Here is a 25,394-nt window from a genome sequence, read left to right on the forward strand (position 1 = left end):
TTTTTGGTAGGGTTTGGGGGTGTTGGGCAATGAGGTTTCTTTCAAGCTGCAGGCCTCCAGGTTTAGGTAGAAGGGATGCCCCAGGGGGAGGAAGCAGGGGATGCAGGAGAGCCTGGCCTTGTTGCCTTTGTTGTTAACAAGGGTTGCACTTAATTTATTTTGTTTAAAACAATAAATAATCTATAAATAGAACAGGGGAGAGAGGAGTGGGAAGAGGTGAGAATGAACAAAGCTGAAACCACTTTGATGGTGGGGTAGGGAAAGGAAAAGCAGAGGGGAGCTGTAAACTTCACCTCCCTGCATTTGATTTAGGGTTTCTCCCTCCACCCTGAGGTTTTTCTGATGAGCCCCAGGGCAGAAGTGGGGCTATGAAAGGGCAGCTAGCATGGGAGCCAGTGCACGCCCCCTCTTCAATCCTCTCCTTCAGTCTGCGTGGGAATTGGCCAAGGAGACCTGCATCGTCAAGGGCTCAAGGCCCAGGAGGGGACAAGCTTTTTATCACCAGGCTCCTGGCTTCAAGCAAGAGCTTTGAGGGAGGAGAGGGAGGGGGTTTACTGTCTCACTTGTGGTGAGAGGGCAGCAGGGAGGCCTTGTCTGGGGAACAGCGAGCCTTCTCAGCCAGCAGCTGGTAGAAAGGCTTGGGCGTCTCCCAGTCGTCATCCTCACTGCTGGAGCTGTCCTGCTTCACAATACGGTTGTGCTGGCGGCTGAATCTTCGGGCCTTGATGCTGAGGGTGGGGGTGGGGAGATGGTGGTAGGACAACCAGGGGTTCCTCACTTACCTCCTGGGCATCTCTGTCCCACCCCTAATCCTACTGGGCACACCTCTGAGCCTCCAAGCCCCAGTCTACAAGATGGGACACCACCAACGGCTCTTTGTTGGAGTCCCACACTCCTTTGAGGATCTGTTAAAAACTGCACAGACATGAGTGTTTCAGGGGCCAATTCAGAAATGAGCAGAGGGTAGCTCTTCAAAGTTGGTGGAAAAGACACGGTTTCAGGGAATGGAGTAGAAGAGGAAGAGAGTAGGAGGCCAAGTGACAGGAGAATAAAGACCATGCTCTGAGAAACTCCACAGGGCAGAGAGACTAAAAGGAACTGGGGCAGCAGGGCCCAAATCCCCACCTATGCAATTTGCCCTGCTTAGCTACAAGGTAGAGCACTTCTCTGCCTGTTGCCTCCAAGTCTTTCCTAAAAATTGGTAGCCCAGTAAATTCCCAATTTGTTACCAATACCAAGAAGCAGGATTAAGGATAAGGGAGGCCCCTTTACCCTACCACCCAGGCCTCCTGGGCAGGGGCTGGCTTCTCACCAATATGGTCTCCGTTCCTGCTGGGTCATCACCCGCCACAGCTGGGCCAGCTCCTTGGTGGCAGCCGTGGATGCAGTCCCAGGGCAGGCTCTGGGACAGGAAAGAGGAGAAAGGTTGGGGGAGATAAGAAGAGGCCTGCTGGGTACCTTGATTTGGGTAGAGGCCATTGGTATGAACGTAAGAGGGTCCCTTGCCCTCTCAGAGCCCCAGTTTTCCATCTAAAGTTCAGATCTTTTCTATCCCTGTTGGCCTGCAAGGCCTCCATTATGTATCCTCTGGAGCTGAGGAGTCCAAGAAGGAAGATAGAGTAGGCTCAGTGCCCGTAGCTCAGTGAATAGGGCACCAGCCAGATACACCGAGGCTGGTGGGTTTGAGCCAGCCCGGGCCTGCTAAACAACAATGACAACTGCAATCAAAAAACAGCTGAGCATTGTGGTGGGCACCCGTAGTTCCAGGGAGGCTGAGGCAAGAGAATCGCTTAAGCCCAAGAGTTTGAGGTTGCTATGAGCTGTGATGCCATGGCACTGAACTGAGGGTGGCATAGTGAGACTGTCTCAAAAAATAAATAAATAAACATAAAAGTAAAAAAAAGAAGGAAGCTAGATTAAATGGTTGTTCACAAGGGGGCAGCCAGTGTCCCAGGCTAGGTGACTTGTAGCCACTGCTCCTAGCACTGGAAACTTCCTATAAAGGAACCAGCTCTTTTTCACTGTGTTTAGGAGCCTCCCCCTTCCCTGGCTTCAGGTCTGGCAATGACTGGTTCAGGATTGGGCACCTGATCTATCAAAGTCAGCTCTAGGACTTTTGCTTGTACCCTCAGAGATAGGAGCTCTCCCCTCAACAAGCTTGCCAGGGTGGTAGAAAGGACATGGCATGTACCTCCTGGGTGCTCCCAAATAGCCCAGCATACTGGAGAATGAAGCCAGCCCAGAAGAAAATGGGAGTTGAGAGAGAGGGACAAAGATTCTAGACAGCACTGTTTGAGACCTAAAACAAACCACATCTGAAGGCAATCTATATCTGGCCTTTTTTATAGGATGTAATAAACCAATTAATTTCTTTCTTTCCCTCTTTCTTTTTTTTTCTTTCAGGGTAGCAGAGAGATTTTATTTAGGAAGAACAAAGAGAAAGTTTAGAGCATGTCCAAAGAGAGTTAGAAATGGGTCCCTTTTGTGAAAGAGGAAAGGTGAGAGAAACCTAGTTTCATTTTTCTCTTAAGTCTGAAATCATTACTTACAATTGATAGGCCCTGGCCAATGTAAAGAGTCCAGGTTAAATTCTGGAGAACCAGCGTTGAGGAAGGGTTAATGGGTTCCAGAAAGGTGGAAGCGGGGGAGGAGGGTGAAGGCAGATAGTAAAGTAGGGCCTGATCCAGGGCCAAAGAGGACCCCCCCACCCACCGGATATATTGCTTCCGGTTCATCCTGCAGAACATGATGAAGCCGTTGACACACTTTTTCTTCATCTGGGTGGGGCAGGGGGCTTTCTTGCTCTCCTTGGGCTTCACAGGGCCCCTGCTCATTCGGCCCTTCCTGGCCTTTCTCCCTGCTGCAGGCAGGGTTGAGGCCCGCCGGGTGGGGGTCCATGTATAATCTCCATCCTCCTCGTCACTGGAGGACTGCAAACCCTCAGGGTTTGCTCTCATGTCCTGGGTGTGGGAGACAGAGAGGTGAGAGAGGCCAAGAGACGTCTGACTGGCCTTGGCGGATGGCCATCTCTCTCACCTCTTGCTGTCTCCACACAGAATCTGTGTCGCTGTCCTCTGAGCTAGAACTGGATGGTGCCTTGCTGTTCTCACTCAGAGAGAGGTAGCAGTGGTCCAGGGAGACCGAGGACTGGCACAGGCTGTGAGAGTCAGGAGGGTCCTCCAGAGCCTCAGAGGCAATGTCCTAGGCCACGATGAAGGAGAAAGATGGGGTGGATAGGTGGGTCCCCTTCACCCCCCATCACTGTTTTTCTAGGATGTAACATGAACATTAGAAGCAGCTCAGATTAAAGACAACCTTGTCTCAACCCCCCTTGGATATTCAAGCAAATGTTCCAAAGTTCTTACAGGGGTCAGAGAGAGGTTGTAATGGGCTTGGGGCATCTGCCTCCTATTCTGGGACAATATCTGCTTTTTTTTTGAGACAGAGTCTCACTCTGTTGCCCTGGGTAGAGAGCCATGGCATTGTAGCTCACAGCAACCTCAAACAATCCTCTTGTCTCAGTCTCCCAAGTAGCTGAGACTACAGGTGCCCACTGCAACACCCAGCTAATTTTAGAGATGGGGTCTCGTTTTTTTTTTTTTTTTTTTTTGTTCTGGACTCCTAAACTCATCCCACCTAGGCCTCCCAGAGTGTGGGGATTACAGGCGTTGAGCCACCACCTAGGCTAAGGGACAACATCTTCTTAAGCCAACCAGTTTGCCACTCACTTAGTAGCTCTAATGCCTCGAGCGAATCTTAACTTCTCTCCATGGATTTCATCTACAACTCCTGACCATAATATATGTCTTACAGGGTTGAGAAGCACTTCACATAGTGGCTGGCACTTACTATTTAATAAAAGCTCTGCTCTTGATGTCTACTTTTGTTTCTGTTGCCAATTCAGTTACTCAATTAGGTGACAACTGGAGAATCAGTCAGGGACTAGAACTGGGGCTGAGTCTCCATCACACAGTGACCTGGAACAGATCGTGGCTACAGAGATTACCCCAGGAGCCTGGGAGGGAGGTAGTCCTGTGTTTGGTCTTTATTCTAACCAAGGATTCCTAGAGTCACTTCTGATTTCAGGTTCCTCATTTGTAAAATGGGGCCACAGGAGACCCTGTTTCAGTAGCTGTAAAAAGAGGTGGGGGTCACAACTCGGCACCCATAGCTTAGTGACTAGTGCGCTGGCCACATACACTGGGGTTGGTGGGTTTGAATCCAGCCAGGCCCTGCTAAACAATGATAACTGCAACAACAACAACAACAAAAAAAAATAGCCAGGTGTTGTGGCAGGGACCTGTAGTCCCAGCTACTTGGGAGGCTGAGGCAAGAGAATCACTTAAGCCCAAGAGTTTGAGGTAGCTGTAAACTGTGATGCCACACCTCTCCACTGAGGGCAATATAATGAGATTCTGTCTCAAAAAAAAAAAAAAAAAATGAGGTGGGGGTCTTCTAGGAACACCTGGCAGCTTTCAGCTCTTTTTTTTTTTTTTTGAGACAGAGTCTCACTCTGTCACCCTGGCATCAGCTTAGCAGTAACCTCAAACTCCTGGGTTCAAGTGATCCTTCTGTCTCAGCCTCCCAAGTAGCTGGGACTACAAGCACCTGCTATAACGCTTAGCTAATTTTTCTACTTTTAGTAGAGATAGGGTCTTGCTCTTGCTCAGGCTGGTCTCAAAATCCTAAGCTCCAGGGATCCTCCTACCTTGGCTTCCAAGACTGCTAGGATTGTAGGCATGAGTCACCTCACCTGGCCTCAGCTTTTATCTTTTTTGTTTCATTCATTCTAAGTGCCCAGCAAGTGAATGCACAAAGGCTGGGCAGATGAGTGCACAGTGGTGGCGGGGGTGAGTTTCTGGAAGGATGAGAAGCATGAGTGGATGGGTAGGTGAGTGGGTGGGTGGGTGACAGCTGAAAGGGAGAGGGGAATGGATGAGTGAATCAATGTAAGTAATATGTGGAAAAATGGACCATGAGTCCCTGATCGGGACAGGTGGATGATGCCTACCTTCTTCTGTGATGCCTCAGGCATGCAGGAGGAAGGTGAAGACTCAGGATCTAAATATACTTCCTCAAAGAGAGCTGCCAGGGAAGGAAAATAGAGGGGTGGCTAGAACAAAATTGCTTCTCTCACAGCACCATGCCTCCTCCCTGCTATCCCTCTTAGCTAGAGTCTCCTCTGGCTTTCTCCTTTGGGATCTCCAACCTGCTGCCCCAGTCCAGTTCACAGGCCAGCTCTACCTGGGGCACCTCCAACCCAAGGGAGAGCAAGGGGCTCCCTGTTAGGGGCTTCTAGAGCCTTCCACCCCCCACACTGGCCTGGGGCTGTTCTTGTGCTAGGATATGAGCTCCTTGAGGCAGGGCCTGAGAGGGATTCCCCTCTTGGTATCCAGCATGGCCTGCATACACGCCTGCGCACATGATGGCATCACTATATTCTGTTAGGTCTAGCCCTGGATGCTCACCCTGAGTCAGATACTCAGTGCCATCCTCCAAGATCTGTTCTGGCAGCAGTTTTCCTGGGGAGCTGAAGAGGGAAGGGCTAAGTCCTAGGATCTCAATCGGGTGGTCTGTCACATTCCAGGTATCAATCTGGCGAGGCCCCAAGGCCAGTGGGCTTCCTGAAAAGGAAACATCAGGCTTAGGGGTGTGGCCAGAGACTGTCCTCTGCCCCAACACAGCAGCCAGCTTTGAGGACATGGTGCTAAACACTGGAGAAAGGTGAATCTGCCAATTTCTCATTTTGAGTTAGTGGTGGGGGCAATTAAGAGGTATGGTGCTTGGTATTATGTTAGGAGTGGCAAAAAAAAAATCAATATCATAGTGTGCTGATATTAAGGAGGCTGTAGCTACCTGCAGCTCTGTGTTAAGAAAGATTTTGAGGCAGTGTCTGGACTCACAAGTAAGAGTGATCGGTCAATGAGCAATGTCTGCTATGGCAACTGATGGCAAAGAGACAGTCGGCACACTGTGTGTTTGCCATCCCTGTGCTTAGCGAATCTCCATCCCCTCCCCACTCTCCCCCTTCCATAGAAATCCTCAGAATGAAAGTACAAGAAGGCCCACACCAGCCTATAAGAACAGATGGAGTTTTAGTCACCATGGGGGCTGCCCTCTGGGGTCAAGACAGGAAGCCAAGGGTCAGCATCTAGGGACTTCTTATCCACCTCCTCACTGGAATCGTAGAACACCAGCTTCTGCCTGCAAAGGGTAGAATTTAAGAAGCAGACACACAGCCCTAGGCTGGAAGTTGCTGTGTGATCCCTTTGGATATCTCAGTGTGGGCAACTGTGAAGACATGGCTTGGCTCCGTGCTGGCCCCTGAGGGATGTTAGCAGCAGAAAGTTCAATCAGCTCAGGTTCCTGCCCTCAGGAAGCTTCGAGTCTTGTGAGGAGAGAAGCGTTGGTAAACAGACACAGATAAGGGTGAGGAAAGAAGAGAAAGAGGAAGAGGGGGCAGTGGGAGGCCAAGGAGGGAGGGAGGAGCACAATGAGCTCAGCCTGAGACTGGGCAGTTTTGCAGGTAGACAGGGATACAGGCTCTCCAGAAAGAGGGACCAGGTGTGAGAAGCTCAGAGTGGCCCAGGACATGGCTCATTGGGAAACAGTGAATATTTGGTAATGTTAGGTGTAAGATTCATGAGTGAAAGGCAAGGGAGAAAAGGCTGACAAAGTGACTTGGGGGCAACAGGTCACAAGTGCCAGTTAAGATATTAGAGCTTGGCTCGGCACCCGTAGCACAGTGGTTACGGTGCCAACCACATACACCGAGGCTGGCGGGTTCGAATCCAGCCCGGGACAGCTAAATAGTAATGACAACTGCAAGAAAAAATAGCTGGGCATTGTGGTGGGCGCCTGTAGTCCCAGCTACTTGGGAGGATGAGGAAAGGGAATTGCTTAAGCCCAAGAGTTTGAGATTGCTGTGAGCTGTGATGACATAGCACTCGACCAAAGGTGACATAGTGAGACTCTGTCTCAAAAGATGTTTGAGCTCTACCCTACTAGCACTGAGGAAGGAAGGCCTGACATAGTCAAGGTCTGTGTGTTAGAAAAACTACTTAGAAAAAAAAAAGAAAAGAGGCTCGGCACCTGTAGCTAAGTGGTTATGGTGCCAGCCACATACACTGGGGCTGGTGGGTTCAGACTAGGCCTGGGCCTGCTAAACCACAATGACAACTGCAACAAAAAAATAGCTGGGCATTGTGGAGGGTACCTGTAGTCTCAGCTACTTGGGAGGCTAAGGCAAGAGACTCGCTTAAGCCCAAGAGTTTGAGGTTGCTGTGATGCCACAGCATTCTAGTGAGGGTGACATAATGAGACTGGCTAAAAAAAAGGATAGGCTAGAGCGGTGATAGGGAAGGCAGGGAGACCAATGAGGAGGCAGAAGCCATGGCCAGGAGATGGGAAGCTATGCTTTCCTGTGAGCTCACAGTTAGCATAAAGCTAGGCCCTTCATTTCACTCTCTCACTACCATTCAACCACACTTAACCAAACACCTCAGTGCCACCCATTCAACACCCTTGGGGTCGCTTACCCAGCACAGAGCTGTGTCTTATTGAGAAAATGGATCCTCTCAGCACCTTCCTGGTCCTCGAAAGGAAGATAAGGCCCATCATCCTGGACACTGTTTGCACAATAGCAGCCTAAGGGGGCAAATCAGGATAACCACTCCTGTGAATGAGGCCAAATCCCAAGACTCCCATACGCAGGAGAAAGAAGGTGCCAAGTTCTGCCATACTGCTTCTCACTCCCCAATCCTAGCCAAAACCTCAGGTTGCAGGGCCTCTACATGAGGCTCAGGGGAATCCCAAATTATCCTCACATTTCTTCACTCCCCAGAATACTGACAGTGACCCCAAGGATAGCAATTGCTTACCCTGGCCAGTATTGTTTTGAGAATTTTACATACTATATAGTAACCCTTTCCAAAAGGGTACCATTATTATACCTATTTTACAGGTAAGTAAACTAAGGCACTCAGATCTCAAGTAACTTGCTCAAGGTCACACAGCTAGCAAAAGATCTGAGAGGCTCTCCCTAATCCCTAGGCTGGGTCAGATGCCTCCTCTGGGGCCCCAGCCTCTGGACTGAGTATCTGTTGATGTGGGTAAGAACTTGGACTGAGAACTTGGTTACTGATCTGTTACCCACACCTCACACATGGCCTGGCACAGCAGAGGTACTTGTAGAATAAGGGTTGAATAAACAGAGGAATAAGGTGACTCATGGTCTCACAGGCTTGAATTCAGATCCCCCCACATTCAACTCTCTCACACCTCTTTCAAGCTGGTACAGTGATAAGAGTCATGAGTGAAAGTCTGGCTGCTTTAAATGAAGCCTGGTGAGGAGGCCTGACCCTTATCCCCAGTTCTGTGACCTGAAGCCTATACATGAAGGTAGCACTGATCTTGTCCCACGCTTATTCCCACGACAGAGCTTGAAATAAAAAAGAACACTGGGAACAAGACCACAAGCTCTGTGAAGTGAGAGATGGTTTCTCTCTTGTTCACTGTTGTATCCCCCCACTATTAATATTCTGTCTGGGACACAGCAAGTGCCCCCAAAGTAACATCTAAATGAAAGGCTAACTTAATAGTGAGGAAAGAACAACTTAAGATGTCACAATGGACAATGTTCTTAGGCATATCCAGCAATGTCAGGAGGGATAGTCCTCCTTTTCTACCACCTTGAGACCAGGACGATGCAGCCTTTGAGTGATCACAGTAGTCAGGGCATCTTGGAGGGGTGGTGGCTCCCTCCGTGTTTCCTCCTTTCTGGTCTGGAGATGGGGTCACCAGCTTCTCAGACTTGTCCAAGGCCAGAGAGCGACGAGGCTTCTGGGCCCGAGTTTGGCATTCTGAGGAAGCAGGGAGTTGGGTGTCAGAAGGGTCTGGTGCCCCCTTGAATGTTGCCAGAATATGGCTCAGGTGGCGGCCTTCTTTGCTGTTGGTCTGGCAACCTGTTTCAAAGCTTTGCCTGGATGGGTCACTCACCAATTCTTTTGGGTACACCCCAATCCCCAACTAGAGGCCACTCAGTCCAAGTCCTATCCGTATGTTAGAATTACCTTGTGAACTCTAAAAAAAAATACTAGTGCCCAGGTTCTACCTCAGAACAATGAAACGTCTGGGTGAGAGGCCTCAGCACTAGTCCAAGGAGGAGCCAAGAGTTGATCCCAGGCAAATTGTCCAGTAGACCCCCCAGAGTGATGGCATCCCTGGAGCAGAAGCCCTGCTTCCTGTACTGCCTCCACTCATAGCTTATACCTGGTGCTCTGGTCAGCTTCTTTTTCTGAGGTTTCCGGGAGGCTCCCTGAAGACGGGACTTGCGTGAATGTGGAGAGCTGGAAGGGGTAGAGTGTCTCCGCCTGGCTGGGCCTGAGGCTGGGTTCCGACCCAGCGCTGAAGATAGAGAAGGAGACAGGTCAGACTGTCCCCTCCCCCCATTCTCACTCGATTTTATCTCCTGACTTCCAGACAACGCTTCCCAATCCTAGGGCAGACAGGTTCCAGGCTGACTTTACAAATGTGGAAACTGAGGCCATGGGAGGAGATCAAATTTGTCCAAGCTTACACAGCCAGAAGGACAAAACTCAGATTTCCTCAGTGCTATTCTGGACCTTGGTGGAGAGAACCAATGAAATCAACACTTCCCAGATGTTTTGCCCTCTTGCCCACACCAAACCCAAATTGGGTCCTGCTCCTACCTTCCTCAGCGCAGCGAGAGTACCACACCCACTCTGGGGTTCCTCTGGGCCGCTCCCTCTGACCTCAAGATTCTTCCTCCTTAACATCTCCCAAATCTACCTACTTCCCTTCATGTTTTCAGCTACAGAACTAGATTGGGCTTCATTATCTCCTGTCCAGATCATTCCTAAAAATATCTTCCCTGATCTCCCTGACTCCAGTTTCTCATAATTTCATGACCAATCCTCTAGATGTCAGGAACCTGCTCTAAAAACAACAAATCTGATCATGACTTTTCCCTGGCATAACATCCTTCAGTAATTTCTCATCTTCTTCATCTCCCTCTATAGACAGGCACTAGAAGCCCTTCTGGATCTTTTCCCTGCCATCCTTGGCCCTGCCAAACTACTCCAGTCTCATCTCCCACCATTTTGTCTCAATATTTTATATTCCGGTAACAATGACAGCACCTGACACATCTAGTGCCAGGCACTGTGTTATGCTTCTTTATGTGTATTTACTCATTTAATCCTCATGATAAACACAAAGAGGAATGCTAGTGTTAGTCCTGTTTTGCAGATGATGGAACTGAAGCACAGAGAAGTTAAGGTCACAGAAACTTTACTGAGTCAGGATCTAGCTCAGAAGCTCACACACATCATCTCAATGCTACACAGTCCCTCCAATCTCACCCAACTACTTGCCCATCCCCAAATACTCCACATATGTCTTCTCATGACTGCATGTTCTTGCTCATACTGTTTCTTCTCACTGTCAGGCTTCCTTAGTTCTACTGTCCTTAACATCCAGCCCCAAGGCCTCTCTCCTCTAAGTTCCCATAGCATCTTGCACTAACTTCTGACTTTGTCCTCTCTACCTGACCTTGAGGTCCAGGAAGGCCTGGACTCTTGTAAGTCAGTTAGTGTCCCTAATGGCCAAAAACACATTGGCAGGGAAGTAGGCACCAGGAAATGTCAGATGAACTACTCACCCCCAAGTCCGCCTTCCCCATCAGTGGTGTGGAATTTGAGCAAGGCCTTGGCCACATCAATGCTTCTCTGGAGGTACTGAATGTAGTTCAGGACATGCAGCAGGATCTCCTTCTGCTCCCCCCCACAAAGAAAGACAAGATTAAGCACAAGGGCCAGGACTCAGGACATGAGACTGCTAGGGACCAGAGACAGAAAGGTTCCAGAGCCCCATCCCCCACCCCACCACCAAGTATCCCTCAGTTGGCAGAGGCCTTTCTGTTCTGCTGTTTAGTCCTCATTAGTCCTCCTCACTGTGGCAGTATGATGGGCTTACAGTTAAACAAACTGAGGCTCAGAGTGATAAAAAGACTTGCTAAGGTTACAGAGATGAAGTGGAAGGATTGCAGTCTGAACCCAGGTCTGCCTACCTCCTGGTCCAGTGTTTCAGCACAAACTACTTGGCTTCTCACCCCTGACCCTTTACTCATGCAAAGCCCTATCTGCAAAGTCCTCCTCTTCTCCCCACAAATTCCTTCAACTGGCTTCTCCTTTGAATCTCAGCACAGAGGTCTCCTCCTCCAGAAGCACACCCCCTGCCCTGACCCCTCTCACCCAGGCTGGGTCAGCTGCTCCCTCCTCAGCACTCTCGTAACACCCTGGGCCTATCTCCACCAGCTCACCTACAACACTGTTTTATAATTATCTATTTATGTTTTGGTCTCTCCCACTGACTTTGAACTAGTCAAGTCGAGTTAATTCATTTCTCTATCCCTCTCAAGGTGAGAGGTCACTCAGCCAGGGACTGTGGAAAGAATGAATCTGCCCCCACAGCACCAAGCATGATGCTTCTTGCCTAGCAGGCGTCATCCATACAGCCACCTGAGTTAGTACTGGAGACACAAAGCTAAAAACAACTATTAAAGAGTCAGGCGTGGTGGCTCACTCCTGTAATCCTAGCACTCTGGGAGGCTGAGGTGGGTGGACTGCCGAAGCTAGGAGTTCAAGAAAAGCCAGAGCCAGAGCAAGACTCTGTCTCTAAAAAAAAAAAAAAAAAATAGCCGGGCTTTATGGTGGGCACCTGTAGTCCCAGAGCCCAGGAGTTAGAGGTTGCTGTGAGCTATCATGTCATGGCACTCTATCAAGGATGACCAAGTGAGACCCTGTCTCAAAAAAATAAAAATAAAAAAGAAATAAAACAACTATTACTCACTAACAGCCAGTTGTGCAGGGGCAAAGGAGACAGGCTTCTGTTTGCCTTTGTGGAGTTTACAATCTAGCACAAATCATACAAAAGTACTGATGGTGCAGTAAGTATTATGAATAAAAGTGTGCAACAAGGGATTCTGAAAACAGTGTCTGGAAAGGCCTGAGGAAGCAGCATTTAGACTGAGACCTGGAGGGGAAGGAGTTAGCCTAAGGAAAAGATGAGGAAAGATTACAAGTAAGTACTTTTTAAAATCAAACTGGATTCCTAGACTAATTAATAAAACAGCAATGATCTTCCAAACCCAAATCAGAAAACATGTTCTCATGAAAAGACTTATGTGAAACTATTTCACAAAATATAATACAGTCACTGAAATGATTTAGCATGATCCACAGGAGGAAGCCATAATCTAACTCTGCAATCTAAGAAGTTAGTGTGACACAACCAAGAGGACATTAGTTTTTTGGGTTTTTTTTCTAGGTGCTTTTTATTTTATTTATTTATTTTTTTGCAGTTTTTGGCTGGGGCTGGGTTTGAACCTGCCACCTCTGGCATATGGGGCCGGCGCCCCACTCCTTTGAGCCACAGGCACCGCCCACGAGGACATTAGTTTTGAAGAACCTGGATCCAACCTGCCACTTACTGTCTGCATATTAGCAGTAGGTCATTTTACTTCTTTGAATCTTAGTTTTCTCATCTGTGTGACAGGAATGAGGATATCCATCAAGCTCGGAGGATTATTATTAGAACTAAATATATCGGGGTGGCACCTGTGGCTCAGCGGGTAGGGTGCCGGCCCCATTACCAAGGGTGGCAGGTTCAAACCCAGCCCTGGCCAAACTGCAACAACAACAACAAAAAAAATAGAACTAAATATATGGGTGTGTGTGAAATCGCCCAGCACAGAAGCTGATACATTAGTTGCTGAATACATGTTCAATCAATGATGGGATGAGACCACCTTCATAGATTCTCAAAGGTTAAATGAGAAAAGGTATAACTAGACATGGATTTTTCAAGATACCATCTTTTTAGCTTAGTATCTCCAATACCAGGCTTGGCACATGCAAACTGTGAAATATATGAATGTTACTTTTTTTTATTTTTTATTTTTATTCTTTTTTAATTTTTTTATTTGTGTGTGGAGACAGAGTCTCACTTTACCGCCTTCAGTAGAGTGCCATGATGTCACAGGACTCACAGCAACCTCTAGCTCTTGGGCTTCAGCGATTCTCCTGCCTCAGCCTCCTGAGCAGCTGGGACTACAGGCGCTCGCCACAACGCCCGGCTATTTTTGGTTGCAGTTCAGCCGGGGCTGGGTCTGAACCCGCCACCCTTGGTATATGGGGTCGGCACCCTACTCACAGAGCCACAGGTGCCACCCAAATGTTACTTTTAATTCACTAGTATAAAGGTTTTATGCAGGAGACAATTAGGCATCATCAAACTCTTGAGTTCGAGGGATCCTCCAATCTCAGCCTCCCAGGATTATAGGCATGAGCCACCGCACCTGGCTACTTCAGTGTCTTGTTTTGTTTTTTTTTTTGCAGTTTTCTGGCAGGGGCTGGGTTTGAACCCGCCATCTCTGGCATATGGGGCCTGTGCTCTACTCCCTTGAGCCACAGGCACCCACTTCAGTGTCTTTTTTTTTTTTTTTTTTGGTTTTTGGCCAGGGCTAGGTTTGAACCCGCCACCTCTGGCATATGGGACTGGCGCCCTACTCCTTGAGCCACAGGTGCCGCCCCACTTCAGTCTCTTTAAACTAAAAAATAAGGATACCCAGCTCGGCACCTGTGGCTCAAGCAGCTAAGGTGCCAGCCACATATACCTGAGCTGGTGGGTTCGAATTCATCCTGGGCCTGCCAAACAACAATGATGGTTGCAACCAAAAAAAAAAAGAATAGCCGGGTATTGTGACAGGTGCCTGTAGTCCTAGCTACTTGGGAGGTAGAGGCAGGAGAATCACTTGAGCCCGGGAGTTAGATGTTGGTGTGAGCTGTGATGGCACAGCACTCTACCCAGAGCGACAGCTTGAGGCTCTGTCTCAAAAAAAAAAAAAAAAAAAAAGGATACCCATACATCTTTCCAAAGCCTTGAGGGAGGATTAAATGAGAAAATGTATGTAAGACACTTAGCACTCAGGGTCTGACACATGGAGTGCTTAATAAGTTGGGAGTAATTGTTATTGTTACCCACTCTATACTAGGCCCTGTGGGCAACTGGTACAGAGATTTGTCCTTTATGGTCCTTGGTCTTGCAGAGCGCTCCATCTAAAAGGGGTCAGAAACAAGGAAACAATTGCAGTAATATGCTCTTCATGGCCTGGCCCAGCTGACCATTTTGGTCTCATTTCAGATGGAGAAGCCACAGGGTCATATTAAGCAGCAATTAATTAGCCAGAGTGGTAAGGAAGAGTGCCATAAAACTAAGCTGTATCCCAAGTCTCAAACACAGAGCCACAATAGCATAGCTCCCATCAGTTCACTGAACATCAGACTGAGCACATTGCACAGCACTGGGACTGGTTATCATGATGCTTTCCAGGCAGAGATGGGGTAGGTGGGAGGCTGAGCACTGGCTGGGACACAGGTAGTATGTGGAGAGGGGGCCCATGACTGAATGCAGGGAAAGATGAAGAGGAAGAAGAAGAAGGATCCTTAAGACAGCAGAAGATAAATGGTAAAGAAAGTAGGCTGAGGCTTGGTTCACGTAACTCAGTGGTTAGGGCTCTGGCCACATGCACCAGGGCTGGTGGGTTCACACCCAGCCTGTGCCTGCTAAACAACAATGACAACAAGAAGAAAAATATAGTGAGGTGTTGTGGCAAGTGCCTATCATCCCAACTACTTGGGAGGCTAAGGAAGAGAATTGCTTAAGCCCAAGAGTTTGAGGATGCCATGAGCTGTGACACCATGGCACTCTATCAAGGGCAACATGGTGAGACTCTGTCTCAAAAAAAAGAAAGAAAGAGCCTATCACAGCACCTATGCACACTAAATACTCAAATTTCTCAACTATTTTTTGGCATCATGGTGGGCTGCATAATGCCTCCCCCTAAAAATGTCCATGTCTTAATCCTTAGACCTATGACTATGTTGCCTTATGTGCCAAAGAGGACTTGGCAGATATGACTGAGCTAAGGATGAGGTGATTATTCTGGATTATCCACAAGGACCCAATGTAATCACAAGGGTCTTTATAAGAGGGAGGCAGGAAGGTGGCGCCTGTGGCTCAGTGGGTAGCACCAGCCCCATATACTGAGGGTGGCGGGTTCGAACCCAGCCTCGGCCAAACCGCAACAAAAAATTAGCCAGGCATTGTGGCAGGTGCCTGTAGTCCCAGCTACTCGGGAGGCTGAGGAAGAGAATCGCCTAAGCCTGGGAGTTGAAGGCTGCTGTGAGCTGAGATGCACGGCACTCTACCGAGGGCGACAAAGTGAGACTACAAAAAAAAAAAGGGAAGCAGGAATGTCTAAAGTAGAGAAGGTAATGTGACAACAGAAGTAGAAGAGGAGAGATTTAAAGATGCTACACTGCTGGCTTTGAAGGAGCCATCATGAGGCAAGGAATGCAGATGGCCTGAAGAAGCTGGCAAATGGAATAGAGACAAATTCTCACCCAGAGCCTCTAAGAGGAGGCTGACACCTTGACTTTAGACCAATAAAGCTGACTTTGGACTTCTGACCTACAGAACCATAAGGTAATAAACTTGGGTTGTTTTAAGCCAGTACATTTCTGGTGATTTGTTACAGAAACTATAGGAAACACTTACAAACTCATTCCACCTACTATTGAGAGAGATTTAGAAGGGAGAATTAGCATGACCCTATGGTTGATGGAATGTGGTAGGCAAGAAAAAGGTCAAAACATCCACTCTTTAACCTCTCTAAAGGCAAGTAGCATATTCCAGCTGGGATCAAATCTTTATCTTCCTGACCAGATTCTGGATTCCTAGAGGATGAAGACTGGGTCTCAAATTTCTTTGTCTCCCCTTGTTGCAACCAGAACAGCTTCTGGAATCCATAAATCTTCCATAAATAGCTGATGAATGAATGAGTAAATGAATAAACGAGAGGAAATAGATCAAGAAAACATCATACCAAACCTTCAAGACCTGAATTTCATATTAAGTAACTCCCACTGGGAGCAAGGTGTTAATTTAACAGATACTTGGAAAGGGAAACAACATGCTATGTGCAGAGCTGTCATAGCTATGTCATTTTGGTCTCACAATATTTCTGGCAGCAGGAGTTATTTTTCCTTGTTTTACAGTTTGGAAACCTGAGGCTTAGAGAAGCTGGGTTGCCTCAGGAAGCTGCCCAGAGTCCTGCAGCTGTGAAGACAGAGGGCTGAAACCCAGGGTTATTTGACTCCTAAAGTGATGATCTTTACCTTGTCCCTTGTCTATTACCCCATCCTAGTTCCTCCTGCTTCCTTTGCAAAAAAGAATCCCTTAGGCTTCTAGTCATAAGACCACAGGATCCCAGAAATTTCTGTTCAGAGCAGGATCAATGGTATCACTGAAAGGGTTTACCCACCTGCTGCTATTAGAAGACCTGCCTCTTAAATCTGCCTCCCTCCTTCAATCTTTATACCTTGGTTAGCTTCTTTGTGCCTGTCTTCAGGGCCACAGGCAGCAGCAATGCCAGCTCTTGCAGTTTGCTGGTGTGGTTTTTCCTTTGCTTCCTGTTTCGGGACAAGAAATGGTTTTGGTTAGGGCATCTAAAGTTGAATTTAGGGGTTGGGTGTGGTAGCTCACACCTGTAATCCTAACACTCTAGGAGGCCAAAGGAGGTGGATTGCCTGGGCTCAGGAGTTCAAGACCAGCCTGAGCAAGAACGAGACCCTCTCTCTAAAAAAAGCTGGGTGTTGTGCCAGGTGCCTATAGTCCCAGCTACTTGGGAGGCTGAGGCAAGAGAATCACTTGAGCCCCTGAGTTTGAGGTTGCTGTGAGCTATAATGCCAGGGCACTCTACCAAGAGTGACAAAGTGAGACTCTGTCTCAAAATTAATAAGTAAACAAATAAATAAAATTGAATTTAGCATTTCACTCCCAAACCTCCTGCCTCAGGATTTCCCATCTCAGGGCTTCCCAACCCCTCCCTGGCTCGGGGCACACAAAAAAGAATCCTAGGCATCATGTGTACTTGTTACGGTCTCTTATTCTCTTAGCAATCAGTCACCAAATCTTGCCCATTCCTCCTCTGTCCCATTCTCTTCATCCCCACAGCTCCTGCCCTAGTCAATGTCTTAACATCCTCATGGGTCTCCCAGCACCACCACCCCCCAACCTGGTCTACCTCATTCATACTTTTTCTGAAACACAAAGCTGATCACATCACTCTCTTGTTTCAGACCTCTCAATGCCATCCTATTGTTAAGGATCAAGTTTAAACCCTTAATATGGCTCATAATGCCCTTTATGGCCTGGTATGGCTAACGATTCTGGTCTTGTTTCTTATTTATTTTGACTCTCTCATCAACTGACTTTCATTACATATGATGGGGGAGGTACCTCTGCTATGGTCCCCCAGCCCCTGTGCTCACACATGTCTCTGACCCTTGTACTGGGACGTCAGCTGGGTGTGGGGCACCACTGTATTTCTAGCACCTAGACCAGGGTCTGGTACACTGCAGGAACTCACTGTATACTTGCTAAATGAATGAATAAATAAGGGCGTGATAGAAGTTAATTCCTGAGCAGCTACATAACTTACAGGGCCTAATCTCTACACGCATAATTCATAATATGCCCACGCACACACACCTCCACCCCTCTCTCCTGACAGATGGATTCTGCATGCCTCTTCCAATTACACTCCATTGCCACTGTGATTCCTTTGGGAATGCTTGAATGCCTCTATTGCCACCAATCTTTGTCCCACTTTCCTTCAGGGCCCAGTTTGATTGCCATCTATCTCCCTTGCCTTCTTTCTCCACTCTTAACATCTATAACACTTTGTGTCACCTGCAGCATGGTGAAGCCAAAAGCACTCCTTTGATATAGGTGTATGTTTAGTTCCAACTCACACCCATGAACTGATATTTCCTCTTTGCCAGGCCCCTATACTGGCAGGGAATCAGAAAAGGAGAAAAATCATTCAGTCACTGCCCTTAGGGAGATGGGGGTGCAATATGAGAGACGCTTACCTTCCTAACCAAACTCTAAATTCCTAAATGAATCTTTATCACTCATTCATTCAGCAATTATTTATTGGCCATATACTATGTGCAAGATAACAGTGATAGTTGACAAAGATAAAAGTATAAAGAACTGGCCAGGGTGCAGTGGCTCATACCTATAATCCTAGCCCTCTGGGAGGCCAAGGCAGGTAGATTGATTGAGCTCAGGAATTCGAGACCAACCTGAGCATGAGTGAGACCCCATCTCTACTAAAAAAAAAAAAAAGAAAGAAAAATATTAGCTAAGCATTGTGGGGATGCCTGTAGTCCCAGCTAGTCAGGAGGCTGAGACAAGACGAACCCTTGAGCCCAAGAGTTTGAGGTTGCTGTGAGTATGACACCACAGTGCTCTACCCAGAGCAGGAGTGTCTGGATCACAGAAGGCAAGGAGCCTGTGCAGTGAGATAAGGCTAAAGAAGGAGATATGGCCAAGTTGAGGCAAGGTCTTGCAGGCCCATAGTACATAGGAGTTTTGGCTTTTTCTTGACCAATGGGAAGCCATTAAAGGGCTTTACACATTAGTTTACCCCCTCAAAACCTTTATGAACACAGGAGACCATACATTAATTAGGCAACCAAATGAAGGAATGAAAGAAAAAAAATTACCAGTTGGTTTCCATATAACCTTCTGGTAGAAGCCACAACTTTGAGGGGAAGGGATATTGCGGTTCTATCCTTAGAGAAAAATTGAGTAGGCAGACTTGGCACCCATAGCTCAGTGGTTAGGGCCCACATACACTGAGGCAAGTGGGTTTGAACCTGGCCTGGGACTGCTAAACAACAATGACAACTGCAACAAAAAAATAGCTGGGCATTGTGGCAGGTGCCTGTAGTCCCAGCTACTTGGGAGGCTGAAGCAAGAGAATCAGTTAAGCCCAAGAGTTTGAGGTTGCTGTGATCTGTGATGCCATGGCACTCTACCGAGGGCAACACAGTGAGACTCTGTCTCTCTCTTTTTTTTTTCTCAGCAACAGAGTGTTTTTGGAATAGTGAAACTCTGTCTCAGAAAAAGAAAAAAAAGGGCGGTGCCTGTGGCTCAGTGGGTAGAGGGTGCTGGCCCCATATACTGAGGGTGGTGGGTTCAAACCTGGCCCCGGCCAAACTGCAACAAAAAAAAAAAGAAAGAAAAGAAAAGAAAAAGAAAAAATAATTTGAGTAGGCTGACCTCTTGAGTCCTGTCTAGTCCTGATATTTATTTTTTGCACACCACTTTCCTTGTGTTCTAGAAGGGGCCCTTGGAAGCCCCAGTGAGGAAACAATATAAGAAGCAAGAAAGAAAAAAACATCCAGGTCTATTTATAAAATACAAGGTGTTATTTGACCATATCTAATAGGGTTTCATATTAACTGTAGTCCCTGGATATTTACTCTTGAGTTTTGCAAAGCACCAGCAGACCTTCTGGGCAAACACAGAAGTAGGGGAAAAAAAACCCTGGATGGAGCAAAACTGTGACTATAAATCCCCAAATCTTTGTACCCTCTGAGGAAGCAGTCCTGACTAAGTGCCCCCTGAACTAGGTCCTTCTTCCTGAGGCTGACTCTTTCCTTGTTGGATGATTGTGGTTTTAGCTAATTTCTTTCCTCACAGTCTGTAATTTCCACTCACTAATCCCAGCTCTGCCTTCTGGTCTGCAGGGATAGGTCAGCTTCAGCTGCCTGGGTCCTCTTTTTTTTTCTCTAACTGCTAAATTTACTTCTGCCTTAGGGCCTTTACTATTCCCTCTGCCTGGAATGTTCTTTCGCCTTGAATTTTCTATTTATTTATTTATTTTTGAGACAGTCTCACTTTGTCACCCATGGTAGAGTGCTGTATTGTCACAGCTCACAGCAACCTCAAACTCTTAGGCTTAAGTGATTTCTTTTGCCTCAGTCTCCCAAGTAGCTGGGACTACAAGCTCCCACCACAACACGGCTATTTTTTAGAGACAAGGTCCCGCTCTGGCTCAGACTGGTCTCCAACCCGTGAGCTCTCCATGAGAGTTTTCCATGGCTAGTTTCTTTTTTGCCATTCAGCTTAAATGCAATCTCTTCAAACAGAACTTTCCTGACCACCTAATCTAAATAAATACATGGTTTTATCAGCATCTGAAATAATTTATGAGCATCTGAGGTCTTATTTCCTTAATTAATTATTACAAACTCCATGAGGCAAGGATTTTGGTCTTTACTCTATCCCAGGCTAACTTGTCAATAAAGTGCAGTAAGCACAGTAGCTAGGACCTGTGATACTTTTAGAGGCTCAAAAAAAGGTTTTAATTTCTTTTAAATTAGAAGGAAATGAGTATAATCCAATCTGTATTATACTTGTCTTTATATCTTGCTATCCTGAACTATCTTTTTTTTTTTTTTTTTTTGAGAGAATCTCACTTTGTCATCCTTGGTAGAGTGGTATGACATCACAACTCACAGCAACCTCAAACTCTTGGGCTCAAGCAATCCATTTGCTTCAGCCTCCTGAGTAGCTGGGATCACAGGTGCCTGCATAATGCTCAGCTATTTTTTAGAGACGGGGTCTTCCTCTTGCTCAGGCTGGTCTCGAACCTGGGAGCTCAGGTAATCCACTTGCCTCAGCCTCCCAGAGTGTTAGGATTACTGGCGTGAGCCACAGTGCCCGGCCCTCATAAACTATATTTTTTAGTTTTTTTGTGGAGGAATGGGATCAAGAAGACAGAACTGCCTAGAATGCAGCCTTAGCTATATCCCTAATTCCTAGAATAATGCCTGGCACTTAGTAGGTGCTCAGTAAAAAAATGTTGAATTAATGAATGCTGCTTCTGTCTTGGGGTAGCCCCCTAGCCTTATGAAGTGGCAAATGAATCTACTTCCTGAGTTGCCTTTTCCATAAGCTAAGCATCCTGAACACATCCTAGCTACTTTATTTTATAGGAGCTGGAAGGAGCCCTAACCAAGAGCCAAATTTCTCACATTAGGCTTGGTGCCCATAGCACAGTGTTACAGCACCAGCCACATGCACTGAGGTAGGCGGCTTCAAACCCAGCTCAAGCCTGCTAAACAACAATGACAACTGAAACAAACAAAAAAATAGCTGGGCACTATGGCAGGCACCTGTAGTCCCAGCTACTTGGGAGGCTGAGGCAAGAGAATTGCTTAAGCCCAAGAGTTTGAGGTTGCTGTGAGCCGTGATGCCATGGCACTGTACTGAGGGTGACAAAGTGAGACTGTGTTTCAAAACAAAACAAAAAAAATTTCTTATATTAGATATGTAAAAGCTGAAGCCTAGCTCCTAATTTACTTTAACATCTACAGAAACTTAAGGGTGAGAGCTGACCCAAAGTAAGACAAAGCACAGGGCAATCCCAAGAGGTGGCATAATGATTGGTTAAAACCGTCATCTTTTGAAGCAGACCGACCAGGTTTCAAATTCTGGTTCTGCCACTTGCTGTGTGATTTTGGACAAGTGCTTTCATCTCCCTGAGCCTTTCCCCCCTCTCATTTATAAAATGGGGATGGCTAGGAAAAATTTGATCAAATTTTTAGCATAGTGCATACTACATAGGGAGTGTTCATCAAATGTTAGTTCAAGACAGAGGGTAGACAGTCATTTGTCAGAATTATTTAGGGGTAAGAAATGTTAGAAAATGGGGTTAGAAGTACAGTATTGAATGACTATGGTTGATAATTATTGTTATTACTTGACCAACACCCAATTTCCCCCTTTTCTGGTACTAGCACCTCGATTTTCCTTTGGGTAGCCACTTCTCCACTCTTGGTCCATATGGCTCAGAGAGGCTGATCCCATCTTCCCCCTCCACTAGTAATACAGAACCAAGGTCCAGTCATGAGTAGTCATGGTAACTGGCCCAAGGTTGGGGTGTTAACTCTAGCTTTAGCCAATCAGTCAAAAGCTCTCTCTGCTGGGGGTGTCAAGCCGGTAAATAGGGACCTGGAGCTGCTGGGAGGCTCTTGCCCTCCCAAATGGAGAGGCTGCTTAAAAAGGAAGCCAACACAGATAACAGAAGAGCTAAGAGAGGCAGATTCCTGGCAATATCATTTAACCACCCTGGAACCAGCTTGACACCCCTGAGTGTTTTTGTTTAAAAGATCCAATAGGCTCAGTGCCTGTAACTCAGCAGCTAGGGCACCAGCCACACACACTGGAGCTGGCAGGTATGAACCCGGCCTGGGCCTGCCAAACAACAATGACAACTACAACCAAAAATAGCCCAGTATTGTGGTGAGCGCCTATAGCCCCAGCTGCTTGGGAGTTTGAGGCAAGAGAATTGCTTAAGGCCAGGAATTTGAGGTTGCTGTGAGCTGTGATGCCACAGAACTCTACTGAGGGCGACATAGTGAGACTCTATCTCAAAAAAAAAGATCCAGTAAATTCCCTTTTATGCTTAAGCCAGTTTTAGCTAGGTTTCTTTTAATTGCAATTAAGAGTCTTTATTATTATTATTATTATTTTGAGACAGAGTCTTGATAGAGTGCCATGGTGTCACAGCTCACAGCAACGTCCAGCTCTTTTTTTTTGCAGTTTTTGGCCACCTCGGGCATATGGGGCCAGTGTCCTACTCCTTTGAGCCACAGGTGCCACCCAACCTCCAGCTCTTGGGCTTCAGCGATCCTCTTGCCTCAGCCTCCCGAGTAGCTGGGACTACAGGTGCCCGCCACAATGCCCCGCTTTTTTTTTTTGTTGCAGTTTGGCTGGGGCTGGGTTTGAACCTGCCACTTTCGATATATGGGGCCAGCGCCCTACTCACTGAGCCACAGGTGCCGCCCAAAAGTCTTTATGTCTTTATTATTATTATTTTTTTTTTTTTGAGACAAAGTCTCACTTTGTCAATCCTGGTGGAGTGCCATGGCACATAGTTCACAGCAACCTCAGACTCCTGGGCTCAAGCAATTCTCTTGCCTCAGCCTCCCCAGTAGCTGGAATTACAGGCACTGCCACAAAACCCAGCTATTTTTATAGGTGGGTCTCTCTCCAGCTCAGGCTGGCCCCAAATCATGAGCTCAAGTGATCCACCTGCCTCGGCCTCCCAGAGTGCTAGGATTACACTGCGCCTGGCTCTCCTTTTTTTTGAGACCCAGTTTCATTCTGTTGCCCTCAGTAGAGTGCTGAGGCATCACAACTCATAGCAACCTCAAACTCTTGGGCTCAATGATCCCCTTGCCTCAGCCTCCTGAGTAACTGGGACTATAGGTACCCACCACAATACCTGGCTATTTTTTTAGAGACAGGGACTCACTTTTGCTCAGGCTAGTCTCGAACTCCTGAGCTCAGGCAATCCACCTGCCTTGGTCTCCCAGAGTGCTGGGATTACATTGTGCCCGGCCCTAAGAGTCTTTATTAATATAAGGACCCTCACATCTAGAAAGGGGGAAAAGACAAATTGTGTGTGACCTGGAACTCCAGGAGGAATGGGCAGCAGTATAGCCATTCTTCATGTTGTTCTTTCTGAGCATAGTACCTAAGTAGACAACCTGAACAAAGTACATACAGTGTCTAACTTAGAATGGTTCCACTTATAATGTTCCAGCTTACTATTTTTCAACTTTAAGGTGGTGTGAAAATGATACAAATTCAGTAGAAACTGTACTTCTCTGTGATGCTGGGCAGTGACAGCAAGCCACAGTCTACAGTTAGCCATATATTTTTGACTTACCATATTTTCAACTGATGATAATGGGTTGATGGGGCTAGAACTCCATTGTAAGTTGAGGAACACTGATAGATGCTTAATTTTAGAGTTAATGAATGAAGACATGGCTAGGTGGAAAGTCACTGGGGAAGATGGTAGGGGAAAAGATGAGCTCTGGTGATTTTTTATTTATCCAGACTTTGCAGGGGTCCTCAAACTTTTTAAACAGGGGGCCGGTTCACTGTCCCTCAGATCGTTGGAGCGGCGGACTATCGTTTAAAAAAAAAAAAATGAACAAATTCCTATGCACGCTGCGCATATCTTATTTTGAAGTAAAAAAACAAAATAGGAACAAATACAATCACACCGCCTCATGTGGCCCACTGGCCATAGTTTGAGGACCCCTACTTTAGAGGAAAGAAGAAATCAGATCCAACAATCTGCTGTGAAAATCCCCTCTCTAAGAGTTCTAACTCTTGGTAAGTGCTTAATGGATGAGTGAATGAGTGACATAAAGAAAGAAGGGGCATTTAAGAAACTCAGAATGTCTAAGCCTTGTAAGAACCTTAAAAATGATCTTTGCCAATCACCTCAAAGTCCTCTCACCTAGAAAATGGTGAGACCATCTGCACCCACTTCCTTCTGAGATGTTTGTAAGGACTAATAGATATACAAACAAAGGGTTTAGCAGCCAGTTTGGTGACTCACACTCTGGGAGGCCCAGGTGGGTGGACTGCCTGAGCTCAGAAGTTCGAGACCAGCCTGAGCAAGAGTGAGACCCTGTCTCTACTAAAAATAGAAAAACTAGCTGTGTGTCATGGTGGGTGCCTATAGTCTCAACTACTGGGGAGGTTGAGGTAAGAGGATCACTCAAGGCCAAGAGTTTGAGGTTGCTGTGAGCTATAACACCATGGCATTCTACCAAGGGCAATAAAGTTAAGACTCTGTCTCAAAAACAAAACAAAACAAAAAAGGGTCTAGTATTATTTTGATATATGTAATCAGAATGGTTGTAGCTGTAAGGGAGATAGGAGGACCCCTTACCTGTCACTGGAACTCAGTGAATTGGGTCTGGGCTGTTCAGGGCAACACAGGTATCTACTGGAATCCCACATCTGCAAATAGGGAAAAAGAATGATAGGTGACCTTCGGGATTACAGGAAGAATGGGCAGCATGATGGGCACCGTTCATTTTCCCCATGATGCTCCTTTGAGCACCTAAAGATCCAACCTATATAGAGTCTCCAACTCCCCAAATATGGATCCAGAGACCCAAATTAAACCCCAAAATCTCTAAACTGAAGTCCATGAATCCCAAATTTTAAATCTGGGCCTCTACATCATGATTTAGACCTAACACAAAACCCACCAAATCCCCCAAACTTTGACTTTAAAACTCAAACTTTCCTAACAGTGAGGGTTTGAAATGGAGACCCATAGGCATGAGTTAGTGGATTGAGACCTCTAGACTGTAACACTAAAACTATGATTTTAAATTCCCAAAATGAGGATATAGAACTCCAAAAGAACTTCTCTCAAATCTACAAATCCAAAACTCTAACACTGAGATACCCTCAACCCTCACACTGTCAACTTCTGATCCCCAGATTTGACCCTAATTCTATCTGTAAGATCATAAACCACAAAACTTAACACTGAGAACCCAACTCCTAAAGTAAAAAACCCAGACCTCTCCGAAGGAAACCTCAAAATTGAGCTCAGATTCTAAGATAAAGACCTA

At 46.7% G+C, this 25,394-nt stretch overlaps 1 protein-coding gene across 1 annotated transcript; it reads right to left on the reverse strand.

Moving 5' to 3' along the window:
- Positions 1 to 559: 559 nt before the first annotated feature.
- MEIOSIN (meiosis initiator) lies at positions 560 to 24,768 on the reverse strand. The gene is given in 15 exon segments (XM_053606155.1): positions 560 to 728; positions 1,313 to 1,402; positions 2,713 to 2,960; positions 3,037 to 3,201; positions 5,012 to 5,085; positions 5,210 to 5,212; positions 5,469 to 5,624; positions 6,104 to 6,204; positions 7,539 to 7,647; positions 8,616 to 8,861; positions 9,271 to 9,405; positions 10,682 to 10,793; positions 16,463 to 16,589; positions 21,744 to 21,827; positions 24,680 to 24,768. Coding segments are annotated over 15 exon segments (1,908 nt in total).
- Between the last annotated feature and the right edge of the window lie 626 nt (positions 24,769 to 25,394).

Source organism: Nycticebus coucang, chromosome 10 (assembly GCF_027406575.1).
Source record: "Nycticebus coucang isolate mNycCou1 chromosome 10, mNycCou1.pri, whole genome shotgun sequence".
Taxonomy (NCBI): domain Eukaryota; kingdom Metazoa; phylum Chordata; class Mammalia; order Primates; family Lorisidae; genus Nycticebus; species Nycticebus coucang.